The 20,428-nt window shown below is 38.6% G+C and overlaps 1 protein-coding gene across 1 annotated transcript in view; it reads right to left on the bottom strand.

Annotated features, from left to right (window-relative positions):
- ppip5k1b (diphosphoinositol pentakisphosphate kinase 1b) overlaps nucleotides 1-17,763 on the bottom strand; it is a 38,719-nt gene extending 20,956 nt beyond the window's left edge. The window contains exons 1-16 of the mRNA XM_026310952.1: nucleotides 17,590-17,763; nucleotides 10,762-11,247; nucleotides 9,875-10,070; nucleotides 7,782-7,872; nucleotides 7,604-7,689; nucleotides 7,177-7,331; nucleotides 6,936-7,037; nucleotides 6,608-6,769; nucleotides 5,872-5,993; nucleotides 4,608-4,709; nucleotides 4,121-4,207; nucleotides 3,633-3,708; nucleotides 3,165-3,274; nucleotides 2,858-2,881; nucleotides 1,717-1,802; nucleotides 289-414 (exon numbers count right to left, since the gene is read on the bottom strand). Coding sequence (XP_026166737.1) covers nucleotides 289-414; nucleotides 1,717-1,802; nucleotides 2,858-2,881; nucleotides 3,165-3,274; nucleotides 3,633-3,708; nucleotides 4,121-4,207; nucleotides 4,608-4,709; nucleotides 5,872-5,993; nucleotides 6,608-6,769; nucleotides 6,936-7,037; nucleotides 7,177-7,331; nucleotides 7,604-7,689; nucleotides 7,782-7,872; nucleotides 9,875-10,070; nucleotides 10,762-10,956 — 1,720 coding nt within the window. The 5' untranslated portion in view covers nucleotides 10,957-11,247; nucleotides 17,590-17,763. The remainder of the gene's footprint in view (nucleotides 1-288; nucleotides 415-1,716; nucleotides 1,803-2,857; nucleotides 2,882-3,164; nucleotides 3,275-3,632; nucleotides 3,709-4,120; nucleotides 4,208-4,607; nucleotides 4,710-5,871; nucleotides 5,994-6,607; nucleotides 6,770-6,935; nucleotides 7,038-7,176; nucleotides 7,332-7,603; nucleotides 7,690-7,781; nucleotides 7,873-9,874; nucleotides 10,071-10,761; nucleotides 11,248-17,589) is intronic.
- Nucleotides 17,764-20,428: the final 2,665 nt, after the last annotated feature.

The raw sequence follows: 20,428 nt of genomic DNA, 5'->3' as shown, positions 1-20,428 counted from the left end.
ATCAGCTTTAAGGATCATATTATTGTAAATACGTTTAAGTATTAACAACCGTATTGAAATATAAATTATGATTGAGATTTTGAGGATTTTTGCTTATAGGTGCACATCCGTTTTTTTTCCTTACTTGCTCACCAAAGCAAGTCCTGGCTTCTGGGGTTTTAAGAGCTGAATTTCACATAGGAAAAGTGAATTTTACATTTTCACTTGAGAAAACCCTGTATTAGCTTGTGTGTGTGTGTGTGTGTGTGTGTGTGTGTGTGTGTGTGTATGAGTCTATGTGGTTGGTACCTTGGCCTCCGGGGTACATGCAGCGAAAGGCCCTGCCCAGTTCCTCAGCCTGAACCCGACCTGCAGGCGTCAGCTCCCCGCCCCACTTTAACACCAAGAGCAGAGATGGACCGTCCTTTTTAGAGTCTGGAAAAACAGCAGTGGTTGTGTTCTCCAAGTCACTCAATTCACTGAACAAACAGACTTCAATAATTTAAAATTTCTCCAAGCTGCACAAACATACATGTTATCTATTTGCAAATTGATAAGAGAAATGCTTTAGTCTCACATCAATGAACTAACCAGCATTGCTGTTTTCACTCCATTTGTTCCAACACAGGAACAACACTTGCTGTATGTTTCATATTAGTCGATATTGATAATGACTGATATTTTTTATGACCTATTTGAAATAAGGACCAGGAAAAAAAAAAAAAAAAAACATTTTTACTTTAAACTTAACAGGTGATTAAAAATCAGAGAAAGGTTATCAATCAAGGAATACAGGGAATAGAAAAGTCAACACAACCACAAAAAACAAATAAGTGTACACAGGTCTGAATGCACTCATCGTCCCCCTCCTTCTCCACGCCGATTTTGTTAACAATCAGACACGACAGGACGAGAATGGCGCAACGAAACATGAAAACTGTTAAATGATTGGCTGTTAGCATGTCACTCCATAGGTTGCTAGGTTACCAGGGAGCGAGTGAGTTTGTTCATGCAACCAACCTTGCTTCGCCTATTTTCTCTTCTGTGGTTTCTTCTTCAGTGAAGTTATTGAAAATATTTTTTATTGATATTGATTACATGTCTATGGAGATATATATATATATGACGTTTTATCGCCCAGCCCTAATAGCAGGTAACTACAGTGTTATCTTAAACTAGATTTTGATGCAGCAAGTCTTTGAAAGACTGCTTTACTGCCTTATGTTGAAAGCTTTTTAAATCTCTACCCCTCCTACTTTTAATTTTATTGTACAAAAACAGTATTTTCCACATAAGGTTCCTGTCTGTTGTAGTTTTCCTTTTTTAGTCTTTTCTAAAAATGTTTATTGAACTCAACTTTCCTGGCTCTGTTTTGTTAATCTTCCTTCTGGATAAACTTACAAGTGTATCAAAAGTCCTGTTACATGTCATCTTTCCACAATTACAGTTTCCAGTAAGTTCCAAAATCTCTAAATTATGAGCTACATGTAATTGTTTCTTATCATTATTGTGCCTCTTGGTCCTCACACTAGAAACTACTTTTACCAAAACATACCTTTTAAAAAAAGATCAATCAGTTTCTTTAATAATCATTTAATTTACAGTGATATTTTATTTTGTAGACAGATTTGTGTTGACTGTTTAAATTAGATCATAACACCATAAACTACACAGTCCCACGGTTCAATAAGAGCTGCCTCAGATATAAACCCTAATTCTGTGCATATTTGTTTTTACCTTCTTCTTCACTGGAGGCTTTAGGCTGGCCGTTACGCAGGTAAGTCAGCTGGACTTTCCTGTTGATACCTGAGAAATGACCGTACCTGGTGGAAATGAACACCCACACACAAAAACATAAAGCAGACACAACACATTTTGATACACACACAGAGATACATGGAAAGAATTGGTCCGATCTTCAACTAATGTTTGTTTTTATTCAGTCTGATGTCCCTCCATCAGCTGACTAAGACTAAGATCTCCTAACCAAAGTAAGCTGCTGTCAGTGCTCAGCAATGCCATCTGAGGCAGACAGATGCTGCAATGAATGGGGCCATCTGGAGCATTGTAGGGGCACAAATATTGCTACAGTTACTATATGAGGAATCTACAGAAGTACTGACACACACCTGTACTATAATGTACTATACTGAGAACTGCTGCTGTTTCCAAGGGAAAATTTGGTGTAACTGTTTTCTATTTACTGCAATTTGTATGACATTAACTCATTAAGTCTTTGAATGCATCCTCACTTTACTTTTAGTGATAAAACCCTTGCACAGTATTTTTTTTATACTGTGTTGCCATTTCAGCCTTTCCCGTCTGCTCTTATTCTTTTACACTCTCTCACTTCAGGACATAGAAATGTCTTCCTTCCATTCCTTGTAAATGTGATACTCTACTTCCAAGTTATTCCACAATCACTAAAGAGAAGAGCAGCAGCAAATCACCAAAATTAGTATAAATGCTGAGGGAAGACCAGAGGAAGGAAGACGACAGAAGCTCTAGTGTCCAGCTGACATGTTGTGAGGATGGCATGCACATGAAGCAGCAAAGCACACACTGATTTACACACAGAAACAGTGAAATCAAAGATAATCAACTGTAAATGTTTTCAATGTTAATGGCCAATATGACTGGATGTTAATGGAAACTATCAATTCAGTGTAAAAAACATTAGGAATACATTCAAAGTATTAAAGATGAACACATACTACGACCAACTAGCTTCTCTATCCAACATATACAGATTTGTCCACAGTTTTGTTTTCATTTAGATTCACCTTAGGAATTCCTAATGTTTTGTACACAGCCTACTGCATGTAGACTAAAAAGGAGGGTGGCAAAACCTAATCCTTTAAAGCGACAGGGTGCGTACTGAGTGTCATTCAAGCTGGATTCCCTTTTGGAGAAGAAGAAGGGATGGTTGGGCAGGGGAAAAGAGGGATAGAGGAGGGAAAAACAGATAAAACAAAGAGTTAGAGACACAGGAGGGAGGGAGTGAATCACAGTAAATGTGTGTCTGGCTGTGAGTACAAGAAATAAGTCTGAACCTTGATGGAGTGTGGAAAGATGAAGCTAGATGAGAGAGGACGACTGCCGACAAACGATGATTACAGAAAACAGGAAGATGATGACTGGTGTGTTTGTGCGAGTGTGTGTATTTGATGTGAGGAACTTCTCACATTTCCAGGACAGTCTTGAGTTGCTCCAGTTTAGATTTCTTCTCCTCGATTTCACAGTCATTGTGCTGGCCCAGTTCAACCAGTAGCAGGCGAGCAATATCCAGCACTTCCTGGAATCACAGGAATTTGTTTTAAATTTAATTATCCAGACAAAAATCACACTAGATCCTCTGCAAACATCCTGACTGAATACCAGGTGAAAAACAAGATAATGATAAAACAGTGATTGATAATAAGATGATAGTGTCACAGGATAAGTGCAGTGTGTAGGTGGATTTAGACAGCCAGGTATAAATATTTAGACAACAAAACAATGATGGTTTATGATCCATAATTATAAGGGATTATATATGCATACATAAGTATGGTTTTCCATTATTCTTAAAACACATATTTACTCTTAAAGTGGCAGAGGAGGGGGAGTGTGGGGAAAAAGGAAAGGAATAAAAGATTAAAAGTTAATCCCACCTGTAGCTGCTTTGGATTTTTTAGCTTTAGTTTTCCTGACTTGTATCCTCCATATTTGTCAAACAAATCAAAAAATCTGTGAAAAACAAACATAATAAAAAAAAAAGTCAAATCAGCATTACTGTTACATAAACTTACATTTTATGAGGGAAATATCTTTAAACTCTAAGGCTCATTTTTCCATGTTGAATTTTTTAAAAAAGTGTAAGGACTTTTTGACTACAGTCAGTCTGCAGTGTTTTTGTGTGAGGCTTCACTCACTGGTGTTGGGTGAGGCCATGTGTACAGAACACAATGTGGGGAAAAAGACAACTATGTTCCCTTTCTTGAAAACAGACTGAATAAATATTAAATATAAGGGAGTAAACAGGGTGAGTAGGGATGTCGAGGGCCTTCAGTCAAATTGTGTGACTACAAACTAAACATTTCAAAGTTATATTATCAGGGAGAAGGGAAAACATTTAATGCAACTGTGCAATGGGACTTACAGAGGATGTCGGACCTCCATTTTCATCTTTTGCTTTGGTGTGCGATCTCCATGCCTGATGATGGCAATAACACAGCGCAGTTCCATCCTGAAGAAGACATAAAATGGATCAGAAACTTGAGTATTTCACTATTCACTCCAGGAAACCTCCTCTAAGACTTCAACCAACCATGAAGAAACACTGCTCACCATAGAATGTGTTACTGACAGTAATGAGACAGATGAGATCTGAGACAGTTTCTGAGGAAATCAAAAACTCTGACTTTGTGTTAATGTATGAGGCTCATACCCCCTTGACTTCATTTGTCAAAGGAAAATTTTTGACATAGGGGACATTAATCTTATTTTTTTATATCATTAACATTTTAGATATTTTGAAGACAAATGTTTACAAAAGCCATGCACAATAGAATTAAGGTAATGACATCTACTATTTTGTGTGTTAAATCATATGCACATTTGTCTTCATTTTGTTTTTCAGTACATACATGGTTCCTGAGGTTGTTGGGACGATGGGGATGTCTTCAGCCTCCAAGGGGATGGACCAGGGGATGTGGAACTGGGGGGCTAACTCCCTCATTACAATGTTCCTGAGAGAACAGAAAAAAAAAATTATATAATTAATAATAATGATCATGTAAAAACAAACAACTTTCTCCTCCTTGTACCATATGTTGATTTAAAGTTAGAGATGTCAAATGCAAACAAAAAATAAACTATGTACATGATCATCCAAACAGCTTCGACCAAACACAGTGTTTGCTGTCTAAATAAAACTCAAACTTGCTGTAACTTACTTATAATTTTATTATATTTTGTGCACTAAAATTCATTAAAAAAAAATTCCTGCAAGGTCTTTTCCATCTGAGCATCAACCCTGAGATATCACATTAATGCTAATGCCTGTTACTAAAGGGAACCTGCATTTTCTCCATCTTGCTCTTTCTCTCTGTAAAACTTATGAGCCTTTAGTCATAAAGTGTCAGTTACTTTGCCTGGAGAGAGAGGCCATACATCAGAAACAAATGAGGACATAAAGCAGACAACAGGATCCTCTGAGGTGTCCAGAGCTTTGGGTAAATAACAGCTGAGACACACACACACACACACACACACACACACACACACACACACACACACACACACACACACACACACACACACACACACACACACACACACACACACACACACACACACACACACACACACAGTTTACACTTGTCAATTTAATATCTGCAATGACGCACATATTGTTCTTTGCACATCGTCTACCACTTACCATGATTGTGGCACATTCACTGCTTTTCTTTGCACAAAGTCAGCCTATATGTTGTCTGCACTGTCTTGTCCTGCCCTGTCTTCCTGTGCACTTCTGTTGTTTAAGTTCTTAAAATGCACCTTAAGTATAGTTTAATTTTTTTCTTAGTTTAATTTTAGTTTCTGTCATAGCTCTATCTCTGTCTGCGTCACTGCACTTGTCTGCGTTCTGTGTAGCACCTCCGGTCTAGGAGGAACGTTGTTTCGCTTCACTTTGTACGGCGTGTGCTATATATGGTTGAAGTGACAATAAAGCTTCTTTGACTTTGAGCTTCAAGACAATATTCACTGTAAAGTTAAAACAAGAAAATCCTACATTCCTGGTTATATTCATTGATCTTTATTGTCAATCTCTGTGCTTGCGCTCTTAAAATGATGTCCTATGCAGCAGATAATAGGTCAGCATTTAATGAAAATCAAGTTGCTGCCTACCCCAGAACTTTGGCACAGTCATCATAGTATTTCATGGAGTTTTTGACGAAGCTGAAGCCGTTGACATCACAGACGAAGGAGTGACCATTGGCTCTGAGCAGATCAAACCCACAGACTGTTTGCTAACAAAAAAATACATGGAACACATATGCATTTAGAGACTCAAGCACAATTAAGTTAGGAACTAAATAACAGCTGAGCAGTGATATGTGTAACCATATACAGGAATAGTTATTAAGTCACATATTTTTGTTTAGCAGCCTTATAATTCAACTAGAAATATCTGTATTTGTTTTTAAAGAACATCTTTTGCTGGGTTATACTGTACAAAGCTATGGATGTTAATGTTGGTAAGAACAGCGTGATGTGAATAGTTCTCATGGTAGCAGGATTTAGGATAAAATGCTTCCAGCTGTTCCCCATTCACCGAGTATATTTATGTAAATGTGTTCTAAAATAGGCTTAATGTGATGATAGCACAAGATCTTACTGTCTCTTCTAGCTAACAGCAGGTTCAATGTTTGTGTTGGCTACAAAGGGATCACTGCACGTAAAAAAAAAAAAAAAGGTGCAGTGGAGGCTGATAATACCACTAATGTCTTTGGCAGCAATAAAAAAGAAAAGGTTCAAGAGAATGAAGACAAGCCCATAAATCATGCAGTTTTCAAAAATAAAAGTAGTTTTCCTGACGATGTAAAATGCAGGTCTTTGTTTCCCTGAACAGTTCGCTGTTTACCTTGAAGGCCAGGCAGACCTTGCGGGCCACCAGTTTCTCCATGGCCGTCAGCATCACGGGGTAGCGTATCTCCTTCCCTTCGCTGTCCCTCTCTACTTTTCCATCCAGAGCAGGAGACTTCCTGGCCTCTGCATGAGCGTAGTCTGGACCCACCGTGTACACCTGCAATGTTCAGAAATGGTACATAACACACATACACATATGCAGAAGATGCACAAACAGAAAATGTCTCAGAGCAGATGATGATGGATTTATATATTCCACTAACTGGACAACTTCATGATTTTGAGTCACTGCTGCAAGAATCCATTCCAGCGATCCACAGTACCTTAACATCAGTGCCATCTGTGGGCATGAACTCCTCATAAATGTAAGAGCCTGTCTTCCTCACGCTGCTTTCTGGCGAGTACACACTGCTCCGGCTCCCTATCTATAGTAAAGGAAGTGACCAGAGAAGAATTCAAGGCATTTGGAGCAAAACCTGTAAATAAAGGTCATGTTTCACCTCATTAACCAACACATCATACCTTTTGTTTACATATACATTAAGTTGTATGGGAGACGGCTACCTTTCTAAAGAGTCTCTGGCTGCCTCCTCCAGCTGATGTTGGGTAATAGATGTAGACATTGTGGTCCTCAGCGCACACAGGTTTCTCTACGAAGGGTTTAGGGAACACCTCTCCATTCACCTCAACATGGTCCTCACACTCCACCAGGTTACACTCTGCACACAGGCAGAATTTACTAGATTATTCCTTATCAATTAAAATGTACAGTATCATTTACTTAATCTATTCTTATTTAACTAGTAAAGCAACAGCAAAATCTAAAAAAATTACACTAATGTACAAATACACTAATAATTTCACTGTCTTTTCTTAAATGGAAAAGCACAGAATTATTAAAAGATTATAAGGTTACAGCGGTCATGCTTCAGTTTGCTACATTAAAGCAGAGGAGTTCATACATACACACTTCCATAAAACAAGAACTAACCTTCAGGATTGTCGGGGTCTCGGTTTAACACAGCATAACGAGGCAGGTCAATGCCCTCTTCTTGTAGGATCCGGTAGACTTCCCTCCTGACAAAGAACCAAATAACTGTTACAGATAACAGATTATCCATTTAGACCACATAACTGTGTATGTGCCTGTGTCGCTGCTCAGACTGTACCTGTCCTGTATGAAATACTGCATATTGAGGTCATTAATGAGAAGTGGATTCCTGAGCTTGGCATATTCCACAGCTTTGTCTAGAGGAAAACCTGAAATGTTCAAACAAATAGTCAGTAAAATCAATCCAAGTTCACAGTCCCTATGTCACCAGCATTTAGAAATAACTGAAGCACATTTCTGTGGTGATTCTTTAACAAAACACAGTCTATATTTAGCTCAGCATGAATGTGGCTACAACAGTGGACTGATGGATTATGTCTAAGGAGCTGAGAGGGTTAACTTAGTGTTTGGTGACTGCTGACTACATGGAGGTGATGACCCTTGATGATTTACCAAGTATTTCCCCTGATGTGCTGTTTGTCAACTTTTTCACACACAAATTAATGGATATTATGATTCTAAGGGCTAAGAAACATTTTATAAGGACTCACTGTGAGCCACAGCAGGTTAGTGGTAACTGTTACTGCCTGTTTGACTCTTAATTTATGACAGCACAGCATATTTGATATGGTGCTCATTTGCATGGTGTCTTATCATTCAACTGAACTCTGAACTGAGCCTCCAGCTTGTACTACAGGACACTGTCACATCTGATAAGGAAAAAGAACCGAGTAGTATTGAGCAGCATTTACCACTAAACCATATAAGCATTTAATACACTTGGCTAATTAAACACACACTGTTCTCAATATTCAAGACATTCTTCTGCACACGAGCATGACAAATATCCATGTCTGTAGGACGTTTTGTGGAGAAATAACATCTTTCCAACAATAACAACATCCCAGGACTCGTGCTATATTCCCATGGTCTGAGCAACACTCAAAAATCTCATTCTGTTAAAAATAGAATGGAAAAACAGTCCCATGTGATTTACTGTGATTCAAATACACACATGGACAGATTAGTATCAAAAGCAAAAATTACCTAAATAATGTGTTGGTGGGTTTGAAGTGAACTGGTATGTGATGCTTCCCAAAAAGCCCCACTACATAGGGAATGACCAGGTTGCTATGGATGAGTAGTGAAATGTTTTGAGTACAAGTCCAGTTGCCATGACTCAACCTCTAAATATCTAAATAGTACTAGATTTTTTTTTTTTTATCTGGCTCACGATAAAAACAGAAATTCAGCCTAATGTTTAACCTCTTTATGCTTAAATGAAAATGTGTGTACAGCAACATGTGCTCATACGCATCATTTAATATAGAGGATATACACCGATGAGCCATAACATTATCACCACAGACCATTAAAGTGAATAACATCGATTATCTCGGTATATTAAGCAGCAGGTGAACATTCAGTTCTCAAAGTTGATCGAAGCAGAAAAAACAAGCAGCATAAGTATCTGAGAGACTTTTACAAGAGTTAAACTGTGGTGGCTGGGTGACTGGGTCAGAGCAGCTCCCAGACCGCAGGTGTTGCTGGGTGTCCCCACACTGCAGTGGTCAGTACCGACCAAATGTTGTCTAAGGAAGGACAAACAGTGAAGCAGTGATGGGCTCATGGGTGCCCAAGGCTCACTGAAGATGAAGTTGACCTACAGTACATTAAACTTTTAAATTTCATTCATCCTTTTCAAAAGACTCAATGTTTGAATCTTTTTTTAAACAGAAAATGGGAAATACTGTACACTGGTCTCTATGAAGAGAAACGTTCAGTAGCTACAGTCGTGATATCACAACTAGAGTGGGGAGGCTTTTGAATTTCTCTTCAACATAATATCCAACTTGTCTTCATGACCACAGTTTTCTCTCCTCTTCCAAATGTTTTTCACTGAATGGCAGACAAACGCATGTACACAGGATATGGCAGGTGTTTGTAATGTTATGGCTGATCAGTGTCCACAGGTATGTTGATCTTCCTCATTTGAGAAGTTAATATAATATATATAATATATTTTTTAAGCGTGCAGTTTAATTAAGAATCAGGAAAAATAAAAACACTACTTCTCAGCAGTACAGTAGGTAAGACAGTAAACTAACATCTGTCCGGTGTGTCAGACTGTCAGACCAAATGTCCTCCGCCTCCCTGTCAGCATTTCCCCTCTTGAAACAGCAACTGCTCCTTACAACAGATAAGTTTTACCTTTGGAGTGGAAGGAGATGAGGCAGTCACACAGGGGCCATTTCTCCACAGGTTCCTCCAGGATCACCTCCTCAGGAAAGATGACAACGTCTATGTAGTCGAACTTAGAAAGCCGCTCCATGATCTGAGTCATGGGTTTGGATGTGGACTTTTTCATCATGGAACATACGCCGACCACAATCTGTCGCTCTGATTGCTGAAGGAGACACAGGGAGACATGGCAGGATGTTAAGGTGTACTGAGGAATTTAAATACAAGAGCATAAATATCTTAGTATAGTATAGTATAGTTATATATATATATATATATATATACACACATACACACACAAATATATATTCTCTTCTACAAATTAGTTTGTGAAACCTGATTTTGAAACTTGCTTGGTATTCTAAACAAGAGAGGTCTTAAATTCTCAGTAGACAAATTAATTTGATTCACAAAATGACATGAAACTAATCTGTTTTTGTGTTCACTGATATTATCTCGAGAGTTTTGATACACTTCCACAGTGATTCTAGACAAGACCAAGACACTGATCAACTAAAAAAAACAAATACACAGATACAGAAACAGAGGAAATCAAGGGAGCCAAGTGAGCAGCAAACACAGCAGTAACAAGTTTATTTATAGATCCAGGAATTCACCACATACCAAATGCAACTGCTGTTTATCTATGCTGTTCTTCTAACGCCAACCTTTGTATATTTCTGCCTGTTTTTATCCAGAGAAAATTTTACCCTGAAAACTTTCCAGGCCTGGTCATTTCCTCTTCCCTAAAAATGACAAATGTTTCTTGGTCTGTGCCAAAATAAACTCTTCATTTTCCATTTTGAATTTAGTCACTGAACATGACTGTGTGCACTGAACTAACACGTGTAACTTACCGACTCATCGTCATCATCCTCCATGTCCTCTTCTTGAAACATCTTGTCATTCATGCCTGTCTCCATTTGATATATGTCCTGCTCGTCATTGTCACATCCAACCACAAACCGAGGAACATCTCTGTGATCCCACCCCTGTCCGTCCCCAGCTCCTGGTCCTGGTCGTGGTCCCTGTCCGTCCCAGAGCTCAGACATCACAAACCCCTTGTAACATTGCTCCTTCAGGTAGCTCTTCCCAGCATGGGGTCAGGTAACTATTATCGTGGCTAAGCAGGAAGAAATCCAGCCGACTGCGGTACAACACCTGACACCTGAGAGCAGCAGTGCTGATAAAGTGAATGGCCTACTGGCCTTTCTGAACCGATAAGTGCTACGTGTGTGTACAGTACATGCTGAGGTAAAAACAGGGTGGATGTCCCAAGAGGTAGAGCAGATGCAGTGGACTCCACGTGTGCTGAGGCAGACGATCAGGATCCTGGTGATAAACTGTGAAGATACAGACAAGTGAAACATGTCAAACAGATGTTTGTTGCAGCAGTGTTTGCTCACTGCAGTAAATATACAGCAGCTGAGTAACCACAGTACTGGCTGGTGCAGTGTTACTACATCTGCCATTTCTGTAATATATGGCGGTCGCACAACAGAAGACACAACCTCTTTGACAGCTGAGGAAACTGGGTCATTGCAACATTACAGAGTCAAGAAAACACAAACATACGTTACTGCTGAAACATTTACACATTTATGAATCCATGGTAAATTATTTTAGACAAACAAATGTTCTCAAAAACATGGTGTTGGTTAAAAGTCATCTACGAGCCACTTGTAAGTGAAATCACTAGTATTAATCACCATGTGAATTTAATAGCATTTACTGTGGTTAAACAGAAAATTGGAAAAAAAAATTAACAGCAGGTCGGATAATTGATTAATCATTAAAGCCAAAATGTCCAGCATCTGATGATTTCCTCTTTGATTTGTGATCATTTATAACTTTGTGATAACTTTATTCTTGTTTCCAAAAACTGTTGTATGATTCTCTCTGAACAGTCCAAAAATACCACAATTTAAATTATACCCACTGTTTCAGCTAAATGTTTAATTATAACACATTAGGTGTGTGCTTACATGTGAAGATCTAATCCTAGCCAATTCCGAGACCTCTGGAGCAAAAGATTGTGACAAATACATTTCATTTCCAAGTGTGCAAGGCTTTAATTCAGCTGTCAAAGTCTGGGTCACAGCTCCTCCTCGAGACATGATTCAGCCTTCATTTTCAGTCGAATTAACAATAAAACAATAGTCTGCTGCCAACTTGACCCGCTGCCTGAAGAGGAGCCAGACTGTCTGTCTCTATTATTTAGTGTATTAAAGTGCTTCACATTAGTCTGGTCTGCATTTCAATCTTCAGACGGAACTTATGAAACATCCTTCATGGACTCAGTCTTAGAAATCTTTTTTTATTTTTAAAATCATAATTAAACAACTACAGTTTTGACAAATCTGCATCACAGCTGTAACAATAATGTCTCAATGAAATTTTCACTGAAATTAAAGCACAACACAAGTAAACATTTGTAGATTAAAACAGAATCACAGGATCCTTTGATTTAACAAAATTTAACCTAAAGTTCTCAGACATCCAGCAGCCTAACACACTGGTGTCATTCTTTCTACAACTGAAATCACACAACGCAGGGACTGTCAGATGGCACTGTTACGAAAGATCTCTCAAATATGGACACTGTGCTGTTGTCACGTCTTTTTAGGCCGACTGTTTTGTTCTTTTTCTACATTGTTCTTTCTAGTTTTTGCTCATTATCTCGATTCACTTTCCCTCACCATGATAAAAGCCAAATACAGTACTAAGTCCTGTTGTATTGCATTGTCCAATTACGTTTTCAGAGGGTGTAGCAACAGAGTTTTGTACCTTTTGAACTGTAAATGTCAGTAACAACGGAGGAAATGTGGGTATTAAAATGGGACAGATCCCAAAGTGTAGGTTTCTGATAGTTTCACAACATACCGATGAACACTGAAGTTGATTCAGCTTTTCAATTTCCACTTCCCAGATTGTATTACACAGGGACATTATGGGAAACTAAACCGATGTTTATTGTCCGTATTATATTAAACGACTACTGTCAGAGTAAAGACACTAACAGTACTTTAATAGCCTATTCTCTTACAGTGGCTTTCCAGTTACCACCCAGTAAACAAACAGTCTCATGTGTTCTTGCTGTATTAGTGTGTGAGCAGTATTTTGGTTACTGTGACAAATATGCATCAAATATACAACTACTACTCTTAATACTAATAAGATCAAAAAAAATTTATTTTGCATATGAAGCACAACCTGTTCTTGTACAAATAAAACCAACATTCACTGAATAAAATGGGATTAACATCATAAATGTCATTCTACAAACAAGAACCTCTATGATTTAGTCAGAATTTGACAACTTCAGTGCCTGGAAACCTCCACATTCTCTTGTAGACTCGTAAAACTAGGAGAACAGATGCAGGAAGAGACTTGCCCTCAATTCTACGAAACAACATGCTGAACAAAAGGATGAGGTAATACACACACAGAAAAAAAAATAAATAAATAACACACGTACACACACACCTATCAAAACAGACAGTTTTCTTCCAAACATGCCATGTGAAACCATTTGTTTAACAATAAGCAAATGAATTTACAAACTTAGTGCTTCAATGTAATGAGTACGTATGATCACCACTCAAAGAAAGAAAAACTTGTAAAGTCACTCCCTTGTACCTGAGCCAAAGCCCAAGAGCGTGGTATGAAAAGCAGCCAAGATAGAAGAAACCTGTTACCGTACAGTACGATTAAAACAATAGACACAGCCAAAGCCACTTCACATGCCTCTCATCCATTTAGTTTAACACCCCATTCAAACACTACCACTTCAACCCTGACCCCACCGCAAACAGCAAGCCTTGAGGAACAGATGGGCAGGTCACCTCTCAGTGATGGCCCACGAGCTGACTGTGCACTCCACACGGTCTCTGAATGACGGCAAGGACTTATTTAAAGTCGCTTTCACTCACAGACAGCGCTGCTTATTTCACTGGCACCGTTAAAACGTTCTCCCTGCTAAAGAACCCACACGGTCTTCCTGCCAGAACATACTTCAACCAAATTTCACACCAGCCTAACCTTGGTAGCCAAAAATAATCCTGTCCTCCTCTGCAGAGGGATGGGGGTGGCGGGGTGAGATAGGAACTGAGGGGTGGAGCCAAGGCACGGGTGTTGGGGCCCATGAGCCAACTTTGCTACCTAAAGATAACTCATCACCACTAACTTCTGGGGTGATGACAAGTCCCGGGTCGAAGAACACCAACAGAGATAAACTCCGTTCTAACAGAACACTGACACCAAGTTACACTCACGCTCAGCTCAGACGAGTGAGTTTACTCAGTGTTTGCTGCACCAAAGATGTGTCCTTCACTCTACTGACAAGACGACCTGACGCTGCACTGCAAGGAAAATGATGCATGATGGGTAGAAACACCTGCATGCAAACTTCACACCAGCTCCATGTAATCATGAACTGACTGAAATAATGTTCAGAGGAGAACTCAGCTGGTGTAATAATTGGCCGTAAGAAAAAAGACAACCTGTGGATTCAAATGGAATACAAAAACAAAACAAACACTGTTGACTGATAACACTAACGTAATGTTTCCATTGTGATACACATGCAGTGTCATAACAAGCACCTGTATGACTATCTTAAAGGACAGGTATGTTACCGCAGCACTTTTTAACCCTTTAACATACAGTATTCTGCTTTTGTGTCCACTTGCATAGCTTTCAGTTTGTAAAAAATTATGGGTTTATATTATTATTATATTAAAGGTTATTCCACACTTTTAATAACATACTACATTGCCTTTGTAACCCAACTGGGATAAAATATAAATACATAAATAGAAATCTTATAATTTCTATCTGTCTGATGGCATTACCATCTGTTTTATCATCTCAGTTTTTTATGGAAGATAGATGTTGTTTACTGACCCAAATGATTAAACAATGATTTATAGCTGGATTATTAAATCCAGTAGAAATATTCTGAATTACTCTGCACATTCATTTCAGGCCTAATCCCTTATAATTTAGCATGCCACATTCAGTATCTTTGGGATCATTAGAATTTCCACTAGAATTTAAAATCAAGTCCATTCATGCTGAGCCCAGGACTGCTGATGTCATTTAGTGGGCACCAGAAGAAACTGACTAACGTCATAAATGACTTAATATCCCTTTAACTGAGGACAAAACAAAAAAAGGAGACAGATGGCCAATTAAAATCTTTCCCTGCATAAAAATAAAACCCTTCATCACTTATGAATAAATTAGGAGGCTGATTAAAAACATCCAGAGCTTTCACCTGTGGGCCAGGGATGAGTCAGCTCAGTCGTCACTGTAGGACTGGGAATCAACGACACAGATCATCTGAATGGTTTTTAACCTTTGAGAGCGATTGCTACAGGAAGTCTACATCATTATGACGAGGAGGAGCTGGACATTGAATCTTATTCACTGTCTCCATTTCCCTGATAGAATGCCAAAGGAGAAACACATGACACACTTTGCAAATGGCAGCAGATTGCCTGTCAATGATGGACTAATAATTTGTGACTGGGTCAAGTAACTGCTGGTTAACTCTAGAAAAGAAAGGTAGTAATGAATGAGACGAAAATTAATTAAGAAAGTATTTTTGTTTGGTCCAGTCTCATAACTATTGGATATTGCTGAATAAATGAGCTTGTGATCTCAAGACAGTTAAAAACTAATTAACAAAGCTGTTAATTATTATATTCAATAAAACGTTGTACTGAATTGCACAAAGTTTTTGAGGCAGAACACTAACATCAGCCATGAAAATACATTACTATCCCCGAAGGGTCAGATAACATGCTGGTGGTGTTATCAGGACACGGCTACCACTGGAACAGCAATTACCGCTGCTGCTACAGGCCTATAAATTCATTATGACCTGAGCACTGGAAATTGGCTTTATTTGTACATATAAAGTAGCGTCACCACTGAAAACAGAGGCTATAATGGCCTTGAGGTATCGCAGACCCTGTGAAACAGGCTCATAATTTCTCATTAATCAACAAATACATTTCTCAGTGTAGAAGATGAGACCACTGTAGGGTTTACAAGATGATTAATGGAACATGGAAAGACACATGACTTTATTCTCCTGCATCTACAATCTGATGAATAACCTTCGTCAGCTATACAGCTCTCAGGGTAAATGAAACTTTAATGGTTCCCAGGAGAACCTGGGCTGCTCCTGCTGCAGATAATAAAAAGACTCAGCAGGAACAAAACAGAGGATAAATAGGAGAAATTGGAATATAATTAAGGACACAGGAGGTTTACACACAAATTGACAACAGTAGTAAATATATTCCCCCAAATCAACAGGAACTAATGGGTTTATACTGTATGCGGTAACCATGTTATATTACAGCGCTCTGGCAGAAAGTTTTATCCAAACTGAAGGCAGGTGCATTCAACATCAAAAACTTTGGGCATCTGTTGATGATGAATATCTTTCCAAGCGCACTTTTGTTTGTTTCAAATTAAGACCAGAGATTTTTTTTTTTTAAATCGCAGAACATGGACAATAAAAATATATATATAGATATATATATATATATCTATATATATATATACACTTTTTGTCATAAACAAACATAATCAACAAAAGCTGTGGGGAGACTGGGCTAACCTGCAGGTTATTTACTGTTCAAGGTTTCAACACTTACATACAGTATATACTTTACTACATAAAGTAAAAGGCTTCACACCTTGTTTGACAAAAGTTCATGAAGTTGAATCAGAATTAATGCATGTTCTGCAACGGAGCCTGAAAGTTGTGCAGCCTGAAAGTTGTGCAGCGTTGGACTTTGTCTGGACAATCAGCTACAGAACGTAAGCTCCACAATTTTAAATACTTTTTTGTTGAATAATTTATAATGAGGTGTTTATCTGTTATTTAAATACCTTATTTACTTCAGTTTTGCAGGGACAGTAATCAGTCAACAATTAACCTGCTACCCCTATTGACTGTTAACATGGTCCATTATAGGAATTGCTGAAAATATCTATCCATACTTGTGGCAGTGTACAGACCACAGACTATCAGAGAAGATAATCTGATCATTTTATTGATTAATAAACTTGTTACATGTCTCCAATAGTTTTGTTTAACTAAAAAACTCCAAACAGACAAAGATATTGAGTGTACGGCGACAGTGTACCATGACAAAGAAAGGCATTTCCTAAACTGGATTATTAAAATATTTCTGCTTGAAAAGTGTCTAAAACAGAGACTGAACATCATCAACAGATTAATTCACAAACTAATTATTGAAGCTTTAATGTTCAGGAACACACATTAAACCCCTCAAAGCAGACACACAAAACTCCCAGTATCCCTTCTGTTGTACTACCCACACACTAACTTATAATTTCTATAAATTATGATACGAAAAGTGACCAGATAAGCTTTGATGCTTTATTTTTGCCCTCACACTGATGGTCAACACTAAATACAGGTGCAACAGCCTGTTTAAAACACAATGAATGAGTCAGCTGCACAAAACGCACATTAAACAAATCAGTGCGCCCCCCTGAAGGGCACATTTAAGTTACAACATGTTAAAAACCTGCCTGTTTTCGTCCATTTCCATCAACACAACAGCTAAATCCAACTTTGCTCGGCCTCAACAACTCACCGCGAGGAGAAAACAAAAAGCAGTGAAATCAGCGGGACTTACCGGCGGAAAACGGCGAAGGTCAGTCAGCTGCTCACTTCCTCGTCCCGACTGTCGGAGCTGGATACAGTAACGACGCTGCTGCGGCCTCACTTTAGTTTTCTTTCTGTTTCTTAACTTGCAATGAAGTTACACGCTGAAGTTGACGCCCGGTCACGCTGTTGGTGATTAGCTGCTACTCGCTTCCTTCCTTTTCTTTTTCTTCACCTTTTTTGTTTTTTTATATAAGGCTTTGTTTTTTTAAAGCCGCATCATCACTGCTATCTAGCGGCCAAGATGGTGAATTGCAGCTCTGCAGGCTTCAACACTGACAAGGGTTTATTTTCTTTTTTTGCTACAGATGATCATTTTTTTATGCTTCTAAATATAGTAAAATTATAAACTATATACTCTACACATATAAAATAAATTATAGCATGCAAATTCACTAATGTTTGCAGTCCAGGAGTATGAATGTTTAGGTACATAGACAGCAGATGCATACTCTTCTTTCATTTGGTATAATTCAAGAAGCGTTAATGAGCCGACCTGAGAGACTGTATGTTTTTATATAATTCTTAATTTCAGGACAGGACGTAACAAATGTTCAAAAGCACAGGGGAAATAAACTGAAAACACCGAGGTAAAAGAAAAAGTATAGAAATAAAGACTTTACCAGCCATCTCTGAATAGAGCTGAAGCTTTTTATTGACTACCTAAAAAGTCAATAAACAAAAAATTAATTGGCCTGACTGTTTTTAAATAGGCTTAACCATTAACAAACATATCATTTAGTGTTTCAACAGAAATGTTAAAAGTAAAAGCAGAAAAATAAAACTGTGAATGCCTGGAAACAGGAAAATACAGATGCCATCAAATGCAAATCAGATTTTTGGCATTTGAGGACTATAATAACTTTTTTATCCATTTGGTTCATAACTGCCTCACACACAGAAACCACACACAGTGAATTGAGGTATGAAACAAGTCTCACAAAGATTTCCATAATCCCACAGTACCCTTTGCTTAACATTAAGCCATTCCCAGCATCAGACCAGCACTGGTCCTGCCAGACAGCCCGGTGTGGCTGATGTGAGTCTGGCAACCTGTCAAGAAAATGTGGAGTGGCTCTCTGTCTCATCAGGCAGCAGGACATGAGAAGCTAGTCTGTACTGCAGTATAAGAAAGTAGTGTTCACTAAAAAACCAGCAACCACCACTCCCATCCATCTCCTCATCTTTTCTCTCTCACCACATACCCAGCATCCAAAAGTCTCTTTTTTTAAACACTTGAAATTATGTAATGGGTTTAAAAAATATAACCGGCATGATGTTCACTGAAGCACTCTGTCTCCACTCATTCAATGGGCACACTATCATTGATGGCCATCTTGGATTTTGAAAGCCAGCTGACAGTCCTTGTCCACTATAAGCTATATGGGGATTTGTGCAGTGTTGTAACATCAGCTATCTCAGGCTGTTGGTGGTCAAATCAGTGTAGATGGGTGTGGAGAAAACTTAACTAAACTGTGTGCGCTATGACCAACTTAGCTCCATACATGGAATAAATAAACAGGAAATGTCTCCTTCATGGAACAAGGGTCTGCACAGTCACTAATGATGGATAATGAGGTGAATGGGTCTTTACTGCATTTACTGTTATGACTCATCAGCATGTGTGTCTTTCTCAGTGTCACTAATCACAATTGCCTGAGGTTAAGAGTATGACGAGCCTGTTAAAGACAGTCAGGGAATGGTCACCTGTGCATTTGTCCAGAGGTGCTCACTCTGGCTCATAGGATGAATACATTATGAATTTATAATCAGTGAGTGAGCCCTTACAGCCATAAAGCAGCTATTCACTTCTATGGAGAGGCCTTAAAGGAAAAAAAAAAAACACAGTCCTCCCACCTCATAGACTGCAAGAGACTGTGTTAACACACACACATGCACAAGTCTGCTTTCATTCCTCATGGGGACTTCACATTGATTCATTTCCTGGAGACTTGCCCTAATCTTGAGTATAACCACTACCTGCCTAAGCCCCGCACTCACACTAAACTTCACCTAACCCTAAGCTTTCACTAACCTCACACCAAGTCGCACCAAGTCAAAATTCAGTGACCAGCATCTGGTCCCCACAAGGAACAGAGTCCCCACAGAGTGAGTAATACCAGGTGGGATATTTGCAATTGCAAATCAGTTGGTTATGAGCAATAAATTTCTATCTATTTCTGTCTATGTATATTCTCAGTTGGGCCCTGGCTGTATACATTGCAGTTCTATATTTATAGCTCTTCATACTGTAAGTAAAGTTTCTAAATCTGTATGTGTAGATCTACTTTTTTTAGTATATCTTTTGTTTTTCTGATGAACAAATTTAAGGTTACAGCCAGTTATTTCTGCGAAACATTTATTTGTGTACAGTAGTACAGCTCTACGATGCTGTACTTAGCCACTGTGGTACTTTGAACTGAATGCTAACACATCTTAGTTTAGAGTGATAAGATTTTGAATTAGCACAAGAATGAAACTGCAGCTGAGGCAATGTCATTAGTTTTGCAGTTATTGGGGTATAAACAAAAGTGTTGGACAACTGAAACCTTTAACCCAATGATGGTGCTAGAAAGTGTATATACCATCCTGCAGGGGCACATGAATGTCTGTACCAAATGTCATGATGATTCATCAATTGTTTTCAAGACATTTCACTGAAAATCATAAATGTGAACCTTGTGGTGGCGCCACAGGAAAGGCCAGGAGTCATTAAGAGTCGCCAAAGATGGGGTCGACGAGCTAACAGTTAAATTGAAATTACGATCCCTAAAAGCAGCCTGCTACCACTAAAAATCCTAAACATGCAA

This window comes from Mastacembelus armatus, chromosome 6 (genome assembly GCF_900324485.2).
Source record: "Mastacembelus armatus chromosome 6, fMasArm1.2, whole genome shotgun sequence".
NCBI classification, from domain to species: domain Eukaryota; kingdom Metazoa; phylum Chordata; class Actinopteri; order Synbranchiformes; family Mastacembelidae; genus Mastacembelus; species Mastacembelus armatus.
The sequence above is the reverse complement of the archived record's forward strand: the minus strand, read 5'-3'. Positions and strand labels throughout refer to the sequence as shown.